The following is a 14,753-nucleotide window of genomic DNA, read 5'->3' on the forward strand; positions in this document are numbered from 1 at the left end:
GCACCATGTTTGTAAAACGGACAACTAGTGAGAACTACAGGACATGGTTGAAATGAAGGAAGCATTAGCTTAACAGCCACTCCTGAGGTCAGGGACACCATGATTATCAGTAATACAATGATTTTCTTAGAGGGTCTTCTGTGTTAATATGAAGTGTCCTGAAGTGTTTTCAAGCATTTTTGGAGTCTCCCTCCCCTGTGCACTCAATCACATTCGGTTAATTACGAGTTCTTCAAATAGGCCATTATTAAATAATACATCTGCAGTGCTAAGTGCCCAGTCTAGACTCCCGATTATTTACACCCACTCATCCATCCATTTTCCTCCCGCCATCCAAGCTGGATTTCTATGGAGGCACCCTGTTCAACGATAGTGGATTTTTAAAGGCTGATGCAATAATTATAGTTTGGGGCAGGGAAAAGCCCATAGCTGTCAGTGGATTTCACCCCCCAGTCCACAAACGCACACTACCACACACAGACAGGGTCCAAAGATTACCACCCCTTAACAGATACAAGAAAGTGTATAAAAAAATACCAATAACTATTATAGGAGATGGCTAAAATGCTCAGTATGAGACAAAATGTGCCTCTTGTTACTAATTAACAATCTTAGCAAAGCTTGGCGGACGAAAACAAAACGAAGCGGAGTCCATAGCTCGGCAGGTCTTGTGCAGTCTGGTCCCGGGATGGATGGCCTGGGAGCTGGGCAGTTTGTTGGATTTATGAAGGGGAGGATGAAGCTGTTGGAGGGTAAAACTACAAATGATGGACTGTCTGGCTGGTAAGCAGGGGTTAGCCAGATAGGTTATCATCGACTGCACTTCTTCCTCTCTCTGTGCAAAACAGCGATGTTGGTCCCTGCATGATTAGTTGAGGCTGCACAGACATTGGTCACTATCAGAGCCAAGTTATGCCACTAACAATATTGTAAAACATCCTGGTGGAGCAAACTGAAGGACAAAGCCTCGTTACAGATGGGTTTACTCACTTCAGTAGTTTAGCCTCTCAACTTTAACTTGTGTCAGCTATCAGCTACATTCAACTAGTGTAATCATGTGTCGTAATGTATTTCATAAGTAAAATAGACATATTCACTCCTGTCATGGCGGCCATGTAACAAGACGTGTCCTTGACCGCTCCGCTGTTCGCGCTATATTTTTCTACAAATTTAGATTCTATACCGCATAATATTGTTTCCAATGTTTGTGAGGACGAAATAATGCCTCCTAAAGTAGCTAAAGCCATTCAAGAGACCAGCGAGAAAATAAAACCGCCAAAGCTGACGGACTACGGCCTTCGAAGTGAGACCCAGAAAGCTAACACTAGCCATAGCACCCCTCCCGCAACAACGACAGTGGAAATGGGTGAGGAAAGATCCCAGAGCAGAAAAGTGGATGAAATACTATCCATTGTTACTGCCATTAAAAGTGATTTGGATAACATTCGGGAGAATATTAAAGACTGCACCGAGAGGGTGACACAAGCGGAAATACGCATTGCTAGCAACGAGGACGAAGTTGAAATCCTGCGGGCTAAAGTTGGCACATTGGAGTCGAAGCAGAAAACTTTGGAGGACAAAGTAATGGACTTGGAGACACGTTAAAGACGAAATAATGTCCGGCTTATTAATTTGCCTGAATCTACAGAGGGAAGTAACCCATGTAAGTTTTTGGAAAAGTGGCTACCGGAGGTCCTGGGCATCACTCTACAGAACCCGGTGCTCATTGAAAGGGCGCACCGAATCGGTCCACGGAGAGATGGCAACGTGACGCCCCGCACGCTGATCATGAGATTCCTCAACTACAGGGATAAGGAGACTATCTTAAAGGACATGGACTCTAAAATTATATTTCTGCAAGAGACACATTTAGTGGATGAGGATGAAAAAAAGGTTAGGAGAAGGTGGCAGGGTAATGTATATACAGCAGCATTTTCTTCACGATCAAGAGGAGTGATGACTCTAATACATGAATCATTTCCATTTAATGTACATAATGTTATTAAAGACAAGAGGGGCAGATATTTGATAATTCAAGGATCTATGTTGTTAGAAAATCAAAATTTGGTAAACGTGTATGGTCCTAACTCAGATGACCATGGGTTCTATGAGGACCTGTTTCTTTTGCTTACACTGCCGGGTCAACATGTAATCGCTGGGGACTTTAACTGTAGGGAAGCAAATAGATGAGTTTTTTCAAATAAATACTAACCAAACATCAGCATGTACAAAGTGGGATGCCTTTAAAGCATTTCTCAGAGGACATATTATTAGTTACATAGGTTATAAATCTAAAAAAGCAAGGCAGGATAAACTACACTTGGAAAATAAAATAAAATACACCCAAAAGAAAGTCTATGAAAAAAGTGATCCTGAAGCTGAAAAGGAATTACTGCTTTTGAGGGCAGAATATGAGAAACAATCAAGCTTCAAAGCAGCATCCAGTCTTTTAAGGCTGAAACAGACGTTTTATGAACAAGGCGACAGAGCAGGAAAATTATTGGCATGGCAAATTAAACAGCTAGAAACTAAAATACCAATAACGTCAATTGTTGACAAAGGCCAAACAATAGTAAATCCAAAAGATATCAATGATGCCTTTAGGGATTATTATCAGAAACTATATGAAGCCGAAGAGAATTGTAGCTTACAGGACATTAATGTTGCGTTAAACAGGCTAAATATCCCAGTCATTCCGGACGATGTCAAAGCAGACTTAGATTTAGAAATAAGTAAAGAGGAAATAGCACAAGCCATTGATGGAATGCAATCAGGTAAACAAGCGGGACCAGACGGTATTCCTACAGATATTTATAAAAAATTTAAGGATAAATTATTAGTGCCACTTTTGGACATGTTTAAAGAAACTTTTGAAAAGGAGACTTAGACTTAGACTTAGACTTAGACTTCTTTATTTTATCCCCCATAGGGGGAAATTTTCTTGTTACAGCAGCAACAATATAAACAGGGACAGTGAAAGAACAAAGCAATAGAAAAGACAAAAAAAAGCAACAAAAAACACGGGAAACACACAAAAATAAGGAAGAAACAAGAAAAGTTTTGAGGAGCTGCTGCAACTGGCTGCCACTCTCGCGGCGCCATCTTGACTGACTGAGGCACTTCCCAAAACTTTAAATCAAGCATTAATTGTTCTCCTTCCAAAGCCGGGTAAACCTGCTAACAAGTGCGAGAATATGAGACCTATCAGTCTTCTCAATACTGACCTTAAAATTGTTTGTAAATTATTAGCAAGGCGGATTCAAAAAATACTTCCTGACATAATAAATAAAGATCAGAATGGCTTTGTAAGTGGGAGACAAGGGTTCCATAATGTAAGATGGGTGCTAAATGTCCTTTATTATAAAAAAGAGGAAAAGGATACGGCTCTCCTATCGCTAGACGCTGAAAAAGCCTTTGATAGGGTTGAATGGTCCTATCTTTTTAAAGCTCTTGAGAAATTTGGGATGGGAAACAATTTCATAAAATGGGTTAAGATACTTTATAGTAAGCCTACAGCAGAAATTTTAACAAATAAAATTTTTTCCAAGCCAATAGAAATTAAGCGAGGCTGTCGACAGGGATGCCCTCTCTCTCCCCTGCTCTTTTCTTTAGCAATTGAACCATTTGCGTTAGCTATCCGTGCACACACTGAAATTTGTGGAATCACTATAGGCCCCACTGAGCATAAGATTTCTTTGTTTGCTGATGATGTGATCTTGTTTTTGTCCAAGCTCAGCTCTTCAATCCCGGCAGTGTTGGAAGTAATTCAGTTATTTGGAAATTTCTCAGGTTATAAAGTGAACCATACTAAATCCTCCATTTTACTATTAAACACGACAGAACAAGCAAATCCTGCTCCACAAATAACACAATTTAATTTTAAAGTAGCAGAAAAATTTTAATATTTAGGAATACAAATCGTGCCAAACATAGAGCAGACATAAAATTAATTACAAAAAAATAAAAGAGGAAATTAATAACTTAATCGACAGGTGGATGAAGTTGCCTATATCGGTGATGGGAAGAATTAATGTTCTCAAAATGACTGTACTACTAAAGCTGCTGTATCTATTCCAAAATATTCCTTTGCCTCCTCCTTCTGATTTGTTTAAATGGATAAAAAAAGTTGCAACCAGTTTTATATGGAACAATGGTAAACCAAAACGCCGTCTCTCCCTCCTTTATTTCCCATTTGATCAAGGGGGGTTAAAATGCCCCAATTTTTTATGGTACTGCTGGGCCGCACAACTTCGCTCATTGACGTTCTATTTTTCAGAAAAAGTTAATCCACATTGGGTAGAGATGGAGTCACAGAATTTAAAATTACCTCTCCCCTCATTTCTATATTCTGACACAGCTAAAAATTTGCTTAAACAGATCAGAAATCCGATTCTGAAACACATGGTAGGGGTCTGGAATGATGTCAGAAAATACCTGAATGAGTCAAACTTCTTATTGCAGTTTAGCCCAGTTTGGGGTAATCGGTCGTTTAAACCTGGGAGGGCAGATGGTACATTTAAAATATGAGAATCAAGGGGACTGAAAATGATTCGTAACCTTTATCCTCCACAGTCAGATGTTTTTATGACCTTTGGAGAACTACAAGTGAGGTTTAATTTGGACAAAAAACACTACTTCAGATATTTACAGTTGAGAAGTTTTGTCAATACCAATCAAGGTGGTCTTAACAAGGTTCCCCATACACAACTGGAAAAACTGTAAAGAATGCATTAAGGAAGGGTATTATCTCAGACTTTTTACAATTTGTTGTTATGTAACACATCAGAAAATTCAGCAAAGAAATTAATTTCTTGGAATGAAGACCTATCTGCCAATATCAGTGAACAGGATTGGGAAAGGGCATGCAATAAAGTCCATAAAGTGTCAATTAATAGTCGTCTAAGGATACTGCAATTCAAATGGCTAATGCGTGTATATATACAACACCTGTGAAATTAAATAGGTACAATAGGAACATACCAGACATATGTATGAAATGCGGCTTAAAAGGTATGTTAATACACTGTATCTGGGAATGCAGTCAAATAAAAACTTTTTGGGTAGACGTGAAAAACTTAATTGAAAAGATCATTTCAAAACAGATTGCGTTGGATCCCAAACTATTTATAATGGCTATATATCCGGATAAACATAACTTTAGTAAAGCAGAAAGTACTTTTATTGATTTAAGCTCAATGATAGCAAAAAGATGTATTGCTATAAATTGGAAAAATATGAATGGACCTGGCATCTCCCAATGGTTAAAACAGATGTTGTCTAGCTTACCTTTGGAAAGAATAACATATATACATAAGTCAAGGCAACAAGAATTCGAAAAGATTTGGGGACCCTTTATTGACTTTACTAAGGACTTTGATGTTTCTGATGACTTGGCTAATTTTTGAATCCCTTGCAACCATGTACTGTATCTAGAGATGACCATCTCCTAAATTCAAAAAGAGAAGCTATGTTCTTGAAAGGCCCTGTTTTATGTGTTATCTCGGTTTATTCTATTTCTGTATTGCTTTTCTTTTTATATTTGTTTTCTATGTTTGTGTAAAACATGTGATACTGAACTGCTTCGTAAGAACGAGCATAATTGAAAAATTGTATCACTGTGAAAGAAAAAAACTCTGATAAAATGTTTATGAAAAAAAAAAATAGACATATTACATACCTGTCTAGGAGGAAGAGGGCCTATTCAGGATCTGTTTGGAGTCCTTTCAAGTCCCCCATTCTCTCGCCCATGCACCTTTTTTTTAGTTCTTTTTTTCTTTATCAAAATCAGAAAAATCTCTTTGGCTTTCTTTAAACTGGCCAACTTGGCTACTCACTACGACTCTTCTGGTCTGTGTGCTAAATCGTTTCATCTGTTTTCACAGAGAGTCTGACTTGGGGACAGGTCTCGTTTGCTTATTTGGGTCATAAGTAGGCATCAGGATTAAACTGAGTCTGGAGGAAAACAGAAATCTTCCCTTGTGCTTCTCGACTACGGCCTCAAAGCCTGCAACTGATGGATTGTGAATGATTAAAATGTCTTTATGATCTGCCTTTACAGAGAGATTGTTAATATCACGGTGCATTGCTTATCATCATATCGCACACCCCTAGTCCCAAGTTGTGAATATAGTAGTTGGCCTTGCCTTTTGTTTCTGTTTGTATCCCGGGTGTTGCTGTGTTGTAAGGTTTTTATTTCACTTTGCCTCTTCTTGGCAGTAACTCGCAGGAAAAAGCTACTAAAGCGGTGCCAAAGATGCCGCTTGTATGAATACAGTTTGCCAAATAAAAAGGATGTATTTAGAAAGCACATCTGACTCTTTAAATCTGCTTTTTCCTTTTTATTGCATTTTTCCCATTGTCTTGTGTCTGTGTGTGTGTGTGTGTGTGTGTGTGTGTGTGTGTGTGTGTCTTGTGCATGTGTGTGTCTTGTGCGTGTGTTCGCGTTATTGCCTATGACTGGTATTAAAAATCTTAGCCAGACTAATGAATTTTATTACATGGCGGGTGATCCAGATGACTGGGGTTTCGTTATAATACTTCCCTCCCGTCACGTCTGTCTGACATAGCAGCTCTCTCACATCGCACCCCAGACAGGCATTTGGCATTGACTCAAAATGTCCAGACGTCTTACTCACAGCCCCATTGTTTCATATCCCTTTTGGTAAGCAGCATGATAATTACAGTGGGATGCAGTTCTGCGAATCGTACAGATGATTAGTTTTTTTAGACTGAGCCCACCCGAGCAGATGTGCCACAACAGGTTCACATGGTGAGATTTTATCACACCCTCAGCCTCGCCTGACACACGCGAAGAAGGAGAGAAGAGAGCAGCGCGAATGCCCTGGAGGAGGCAGATACTGTACAAGCAGGCAGGGAATAATCTGTAGGTTTCATCTAGCTGTCTCTTATTCCCCACGCATCTTTGGCTGTTTGCATGCATAATTACCCGACCATGTTCTTTTCTTGCATAACAGGAAAATAAACCGATCCTTTTAATGTTGTTGTTTTTTGCCAGGGGATGGCTGTGTCAGTCTGTCCGTCCACCATTTGAGATGGAACTATTGGATGAATTACCATGAAATTTAATACAGATATTTATGGTCCCCAGTGGATGAACCCTTGTGACTTCGGTGATCCTGTGAGTTTTCCTGTGGCTGTTGAACTTCTCATGCACTGCTTGGAAGCAAACAGCCCTTGAATTATAGATCTAATATTACAGCCCTCCACATTTGACAGCAAGATTGATGACTGTTTATACCCAATTACATTTCCAATTAAGCTGGTTTAATCAAGCTGGTCCTATTGATTTTTTTTCTTCATATAAACCAAAAGGGCTTGAAGTTAATTTTAAAAAGTCATTTTGTAGAAGAAATGAACACCCTTTTTCCATTCTGACAGACTCATAGAAATGTTTCGGGGTATTTTCATAGTTGCAGCAGTTTCGTCGCTGCTCATCACGTCACGGTCATCTCCCCACTGTATCTCTCCCTCCGCAGTCCTCTGTCTCACTCCGCCTGACGTGGGGAGCGCTGCTGTGAATGTTATAAATGATTCATGGGATCACAGTCTGCTTGTGGTGCTCGGTCTCATTCTCAGGGTCAGATTTACACATTCGCATTCACAGGCTGGAAAATCCCTCTCAGTCACCCCACCTTCCTCTTCCTCTTCCGCCTCCACGTCCCGACTGTGTCTTGTAATGTGTCCTTGGCGAGGCGACTCCGCGGTAGCCTCTGTGGCGGATGTGTGTCTCCCCCGTATTGCTGGGGACATCCTGAGTGAGACTCTTGTCAACACTTTAGCTGTCACATGTTGATTACTAGTACTTCTCTCTAACAGCTTTAGTCACACTCACACTTCCAATCTCTAATCAGCAATCGTGTTTCTCATGGTGTCTAGGAGCAGGCCTGTCATTACTGAATATTAATTATGTCTCCCTCTCCTTCTTCCACTCAGATACATTGGAAAATCAGATTCGATCACCATCAGCGTGTGGAATCACAAGAAGATTCACAAGAAGCAAGGGGCTGGGTTCCTGGGCTGTGTCCGACTTCTGTCTAACGCTATCAACCGCCTTAAAGACACAGGCTGTAAGTGTCAGTGCTGCTTTAATGTAGCAACCCGATAATGGCAGTTTCTTATTTTGTTTTGAAATGTCTTAGCTGTGAGCCACACAGCTAAGACAGCAGTCGTGTCCACACGTTTTACTTTTTAGGAGCTATTTGTTTGTCATGTGGTTGCTTGAGTTCCTTACTCTCTACTGTGGTGCTAAGTAACCTTTGAATTAGTAATTGCAGTTACTTATGAGATGTCAGCCATCTGATTGCCACAGCCCTGATGGTAAAATGAGGCCGTATACATCAAGCCAGCCTTATACCTGTACTGTGATGAGAAGCAGACATTAATAACTCTGTGCAGCTGTCAGGGCTAAGTGACAGAACTTAGAGTAGCTCTTTTTAGTGTCCTGTCTCCCTCGCTAGGTATGACAGAGGCCAGACTTGTGTGTGAGAGGGGTCAGCACCCTGCCCCCTGCCAGAACAGGAAGAGCCAGTCAACATCACCCTGCAATTACTGTAAAAACGTCTCATGTCAGGAGCTAACTGGATAAACGAGAAGGAGGCTTTAGCAAATGGCTCCTAGTAAAAGCAGTGCCAGACAGTTGTAGCTTCAGCAAAGCAGTCTGGGGTGATTTTTCTCGGCGTGGTGAGCCGGTACCTGCGGCCGTGTAGGCAGAAATGTGAAAGAATCCCACCGCTTTTTCCTAGAAGCCCCTGACACTGTTGTTTTCCTGGAGCAACACAGGAAACCTGAACCTTGTGCCACAGCTGTGAGTGGTTTGCCTCTGCATTTCCTTTCTCTCCTGGCCTCCTCCTCACCCCTAAGTTTCCCCTTCAGTCTTCTCACAGACTGGCAGCATGTGCTCACACAAACACACACACACACACAAAATGCAGTTGGGACTAACCTCCCTCTATCTCCATCTGCCGATCTAGACAACCGGTCATTTCACACAGACATGCATAATTGTACAGCTATTTAAGTGTAAGCGTAGATTTTTTTGTGTTCTCTCTGTTGTGGTCTCTCAGTATTTGTCATTCTTTTGTTTTTTGTGTGGAATTTACCAGCAGTTGCAGTTTTGTCCCCTCCACAGGCCTTAGAGATGGCATTGGGTTGACTAAAATATTTGTGTGTAATTGAAGAGTGTCTTGGGCTGACTGTAACATTTATGTATAATTGCAGAGTGTCTGCGTTTCTTGTCTTTGTATACATGACTGCATACGCATTTAAATGTATGCACGTGTGAGGGCACTTTTTGCGCACATTTTACTGTCTGTGTGTGTTTTCTGTTTTCTCTGTGGCTGCTGACCTCCGGCCAGCCTTGTAACGGTTTGACCATCGCCTGTTTTGGTCCCTGTTTAGTCTAGACAGACATCCTGAGCTGATCTGCATGACACCCAGACAACAGAGAGCAGATAGTGGCATTTCTCATGTCTGCAGGCAACTTGGCCATTTTTTTTTGGTCTGTTCTCTTTTTTTTTTTCTTTCCGCCTGATCTCTCTCTTTCTCCCTCACTCTCAAATTCCGCAGACTTTGAGAAGTTCAGACAAAGAGTTTCCAGACTTTGGCAGAAGTTCATGTCCATGCTAAGACTGAGTGGAATAGTGCAGGCTTTGTACTGAAATTTGTCAAATGTTTGACCTCTGCATTTGAACTGAAGCCTGCTCTGTACCGATGCTCAGTGAGATTTTTACAGCCCATGGCTGTTCCACAGACCAGACCATCTGTTCCAGGGCACAGCCAAGCTGTGGTCTTCAGACAGAAGAATGAGAGGCAGATAATGAGGGAGAGAGGAACTGACTCTGAGTGATGTAAATGATACAGAGCAATGGGACTTGTCCAAGGAGGAAAAAATGCATCCTGACACATGCTAGTTTACATGTATCTCTGACACTGATGAATCCCATTTTCTCTCTCCTTCTTTTCTTCTCTTTCTCTCATCTTTATTCCCATTTCCTGTTTGTTTCATGGTGCTCTCTCTCTCTCTCTCTCTCTCTCTCTCTCTCTGTCTGTCTGTCTCTTGTCCCTGCCTTTGCTTCTGCGCTCCACTTCTTCTTTCCGTCCTCTCTCCACAGACCAGAGACTAGACTTGAACAAGCTGAGTCCCAATGACAGTGACACAGTCAGAGGTCAGATAGTGGGTGAGTAATGATGGACACGCAAACAAGGATGCTTTTGGTAGCACAAAACGATTTGGAATAAATGTTTAATTAGAAAATCCATGGAAGTTAAACGGCTATCTAAAATAGTCTTTATATACATGGGATATATTCCACAATGAGCATTCTCCACCATAAGGTCAGATGTACAGCATGTTGTTCCTCATTCACTGGGTTTTGAATGTGCAAGGTATACTAAGCAATAATCGGCAGCATTTACAGTAAAAGGCAGCAAGGTTAAAGGCAAGTAATTTCATTATTTACATATATCACAGTTTTCATGTAAAATTCAGGATTAGATGTCTTAATACCAGATCGTCCCTGCAGGAGGGAAAAAATAAAGTGGCAGAGGAAAACACAACTTCCTTTTAACCAGACCCTCCAGGATATCACTGATAGAAGTTAACCCTATTCCTGTTAATCATAAAGATATATAGCTCCATTTTGTGCTTCGATGAAATATCTGTGTCTGCACTGTAATCTGCTGTCTAGTAATCCTTGTGTTTGCATCTGTCTGCCATGTGTTGCTGCAGTGAGCCTGCAGTCTAGGGACCGGATAGGCACAGGAGGCCCTGTGGTGGACTGCAGTCGGCTGTTTGACAATGATCTTCCAGATGGGTGAGTGAGTTTGGGGAAATCTCCCATCATCTCAGAAGGAGCTTTTTATGATGCTGTTGCAAATCCTAAACAATAAACGCTGCCTTCAAGTATGGAGGTAAAGACGTACGGAATATGATATTTGCATGTGGTGAGACATAGCAGCGAGACAGAACACTACTAGATGGTTCTGTGGCTGCTTAACCATGTCCGCTCACTGCTGCGTCTGTGTATGTTTCTGCTGCCAGCTGGGAGGAGAGGAGGACAGCGTCTGGGCGAATCCAGTACTTGAACCACATCACACGCACCACACAGTGGGAGAGGCCGACCAGGTGAGTACACTATGCAGCCCACAGAAACACAGACCCAGACCTCTTTAAATTCAACAGCAGCAGGCCGAGGGAAGACCTCATCTCTGACCTCAGTGCTCCCAGTCTGTTCAAAATTGCTGTGGGCTTCTCAAAAAAGGTGTTAGACATACTGCTTCAGACAGCAGGGTTTAATGATGTGGAAGAGCCAGGGAAGGAGCCGACAAGAGAGGAAATGCAGGCGTCTTTTGCTGCTCTTTCTCTGTCTTTTGTAGCTCTTTTTACTGTCTTTATCACTCAGTTCTTACCAAGCTTGACCTCAGGCAGTCTCAGTACTTTTGTGTTGTGTTTGATGGTACTGGTTTTTTGTGGATTTCCTAGTTAAGACCTGAAGACCTCCTAAATGCAGCCCATTGATTTTCTGCTGTTCATGAGATTACCTCCTCCTTTTCAATCCTCTTCCACTTTCCTGCACTCAGTCTTTCTTACACGGATTTATTGGTCTTTTTTTGTGGTTTGTTCTCATATTCCCCATCACCCTCCCTCCCGCTCAGGCCTGCATCAGAGTACTCCAGCCCCGGCCGGCCTCTCAGCTGCATTGTGGATGAGAACACGCCCATCAGCACGAATGGGGCCACGCCCACCACGGTGCTGCCACCCAGCAGCAGCGACCAGCGGGCCCAGGAGAGACGGGTCCGCTCCCAGAGGCACCGCAATTACATGAGCAGAACCCACCTGCACACACCACCGGACCTCCCAGAAGGATATGGTTAGTAGGAAGCCATCACTGAAGAGTGGACTTGTATGTACTCTATGTATGAATGAATGAACATTTATCATTTAGCCCCATTGCTCTGCCCTCATTAGATTAATTGCACATGTACAAGCTTTGTGTAGTTTATGTACTACTCTCATTAGATAGATAAATAAATATGAGCAGATCTTGAAGCATAACCAAATGTTGATGGACATGGATTAGGAGGGAACCCTCATGACCTTGATGATGATGTTCTGTGCTTGTTTTTGGCATTAAGAAACATCTAAACACATCTAAATGTTGACAAAAAATAAATGGTTAACTAAAAGTAATGGGTTAATAGTTTAAATGTTTATTATTGTTGTTTGTTATTCAATGAAATAATATTGTAACAATATCAATTTTTGAATGTAGCTGTCAGTGTTAAATAACATCCAGTTTAAAATCCCTTCAAATGGACATTTGGAGTGTGACTGGTGTTGCTAATGAAGGGGTAGGGAGTTCATCCGACAGAGCTGTGGGGCTACATCTGAAGTAAAACGGGTTGGAAACCGCGGCACCATACTATCAATATTGCATGTCTAACTTTCCTATCTTGAGACGGATAAATATTTAATATTCTGATTACACTAAAGTATTCTGGCTTTTTTTTTTATCCTCCATGAAAGCCATCTCTACTTCCACTATGAATCATCATTGTGATGCTGTTGTGTTAATTGCTTTGGCTCTGCCCTCCTCCCTGCTCAACACTGGGCTCAGTAACCCGGCTAATCTGTAGCCTCATTCAGTCCAGCGCCACTCTGGTGACGCTGCAGCTCCACACCAGGAGCCTGAAATACTGGCTCCATTTTAGACAATCTAATTGAATTGATCTAGCTGTTAAAGGCTGGCGGCAGCCATTCACTCCCCCCTCTGTTCTCCTCTCTGGACGCAGCCAAAAAATCAGACGCATTTATGTAAAAGCAAACACACACACACACTCAGAAGCTATGATCCTCACACAGCCCCAAGGGAGTTTTATTTATCTTCACAGTAGAATCTTCTGTAGGATTTGGGAGCCAGAGCTATTTAAGCGCATCACAACTCCGCCCTCAGTCCATTTAGATTAGGAGACTCCGAGATTCTCTGCGCTTGTCTGGCTCTCTCCATCTCTGACCTTACTTGCTTAACTCCTTGGGCAGTTTCTTTAAAATCTGTCAGCACCCCTGATACTCCTCATGTTGAGCACACACCAGCCAAGAGACGTCACCCCATGTGTCGAACGTATATCGTGCACTCGTCAGATGGGTGTGGGTTTGGAAGGTTTAGTGTACATGCATGTTAAAGCAGGGCGGTAGGCCCAAAGGGATACCAGAGGAGAGCTGTCTGGCGCACCATTCCGTGGAAATATCTCTGTCAGGCAGTGATGAATGAGCTCACCAACTCAAAAGTCAGACAACCCCATTTCTCCTCTCCTTTCCTCTCCAATGTACTTCACCCCGTCTCTCACCACGCCTCCTCCCTCCTGCCTTTTGGGATCTCCACTGACTCAGGCTGTCCTTTTATCTCCATCTGTGTGATCTCTCTCTTATACAGACAGATTATAAACACAATCTGTCTGCATGTAGCACATGAATTAAAAATCAATGTCATTTTCCATATATTTAAAAATTCCAATTCCAATATCGAGGCAAAATCTCCCTCCCTTAATTTGATACACGTTACTGTTTAACCAAAGATCTCTTGCATAGATTAATCCCATTTTTATGTCTTCTTACAGAGCAGAGGACCACGCAGCAAGGCCAAGTATACTTTCTCCACACTCAGACAGGTGTCAGCACGTGGCACGACCCCAGAGTACCAAGGTACTTCCACCACAGGATCTGTGACCTCAGGGAGACAACTCAACAACACAAAGTTTTGCTCTTTTTACAATCCACCAGATATACTGTGAAGTATATAAAACATAAGAATGATAACATGCATAGATTAGAAATTGGCCTGTCCACAGCTGTTTAAATCAATTAATTCTGTGTCACACTTAACATACCAAAAGTCACTGACATGAGTGACATCACCCAAGCTATGGCAGTCTCTCAGGACAGGAATATGGTCCTTGCAAGGTTGCAGGCGCAAATGACAACGAGTGGCACAGCAGACGCAAACATGCATCCCCGGTGAACACACTCAACAAATGTCAGTCCTGAAGGATGTGATATAGAACTACTTTCACACAGGGCTTTCATGACCACAGAAGAAAACAATCATGGCATCTGTAGTGGAACGTGTGCAGCTGTGTTTGCTGCACAGAAGGAAGAACAACAGAAATCATAAATGATGAGATGTGTGTCGAAGAGGCGTTGAATATTTGTCATAAATATGCCGAACACATATGAAGATGTTCAGCTAGCGCTTTGACACTAGTGCTTCGTGGTTGCTTTGATGAGCACAAGTGAACCTAAACAGAAGGGTTTAGCTTTTCTCTTGTTGTTCCATGCTGTAGCGCCCACTGGCAGCAACGCTCAGGCTCTCGAGCTCACGCTTGCGTTGTGATTTTTAGGTGACACACCCCAGAGGCACGTAAGATCAGTCTTGCATAGCTCAAAGCGTCTGCATCCGCGTGCTTGCCTGGGCCATGCTTGTGCTCTTAGTCCTGGTCCCCTTGTAGTTTGCCATAAACCTGCAGCTGATTATGAGTCTGACACGCCATGAGAAGACCCATGTCACGGGGCTCTGAAAGCGATTCGACCCTCTGGCACGAGCGCTCAAAGGCCTCACTCTGGGACACATGGCCAACAACGCACAGGTCTCAATCAGAAATACCAGAGGATCTTGGCCAGTAGTCAGTTAGGCATGTGTGTCCTATCAATTACTATACTCCAAAAGAAATGCACACAG

At 42.2% G+C, this 14,753-nt stretch overlaps 1 protein-coding gene across 1 annotated transcript in view; it reads left to right on the forward strand.

Annotated features, from left to right (window-relative positions):
• smurf2 (SMAD specific E3 ubiquitin protein ligase 2) overlaps window positions 1-14,753 on the forward strand; it is a 52,402-nt gene that overhangs the window by 24,283 nt on the left and 13,366 nt on the right. The window contains exons 4-9 of the mRNA XM_070847424.1: window positions 7,954-8,087; window positions 10,131-10,196; window positions 10,748-10,832; window positions 11,060-11,143; window positions 11,674-11,888; window positions 13,636-13,720. Of these exons, the coding sequence (XP_070703525.1) occupies window positions 7,954-8,087; window positions 10,131-10,196; window positions 10,748-10,832; window positions 11,060-11,143; window positions 11,674-11,888; window positions 13,636-13,720 (669 nt within the window). The remainder of the gene's footprint in view (window positions 1-7,953; window positions 8,088-10,130; window positions 10,197-10,747; window positions 10,833-11,059; window positions 11,144-11,673; window positions 11,889-13,635; window positions 13,721-14,753) is intronic.

Source organism: Pempheris klunzingeri, chromosome 17, assembly GCF_042242105.1.
Source record: "Pempheris klunzingeri isolate RE-2024b chromosome 17, fPemKlu1.hap1, whole genome shotgun sequence".
Taxonomy (NCBI): domain Eukaryota; kingdom Metazoa; phylum Chordata; class Actinopteri; order Acropomatiformes; family Pempheridae; genus Pempheris; species Pempheris klunzingeri.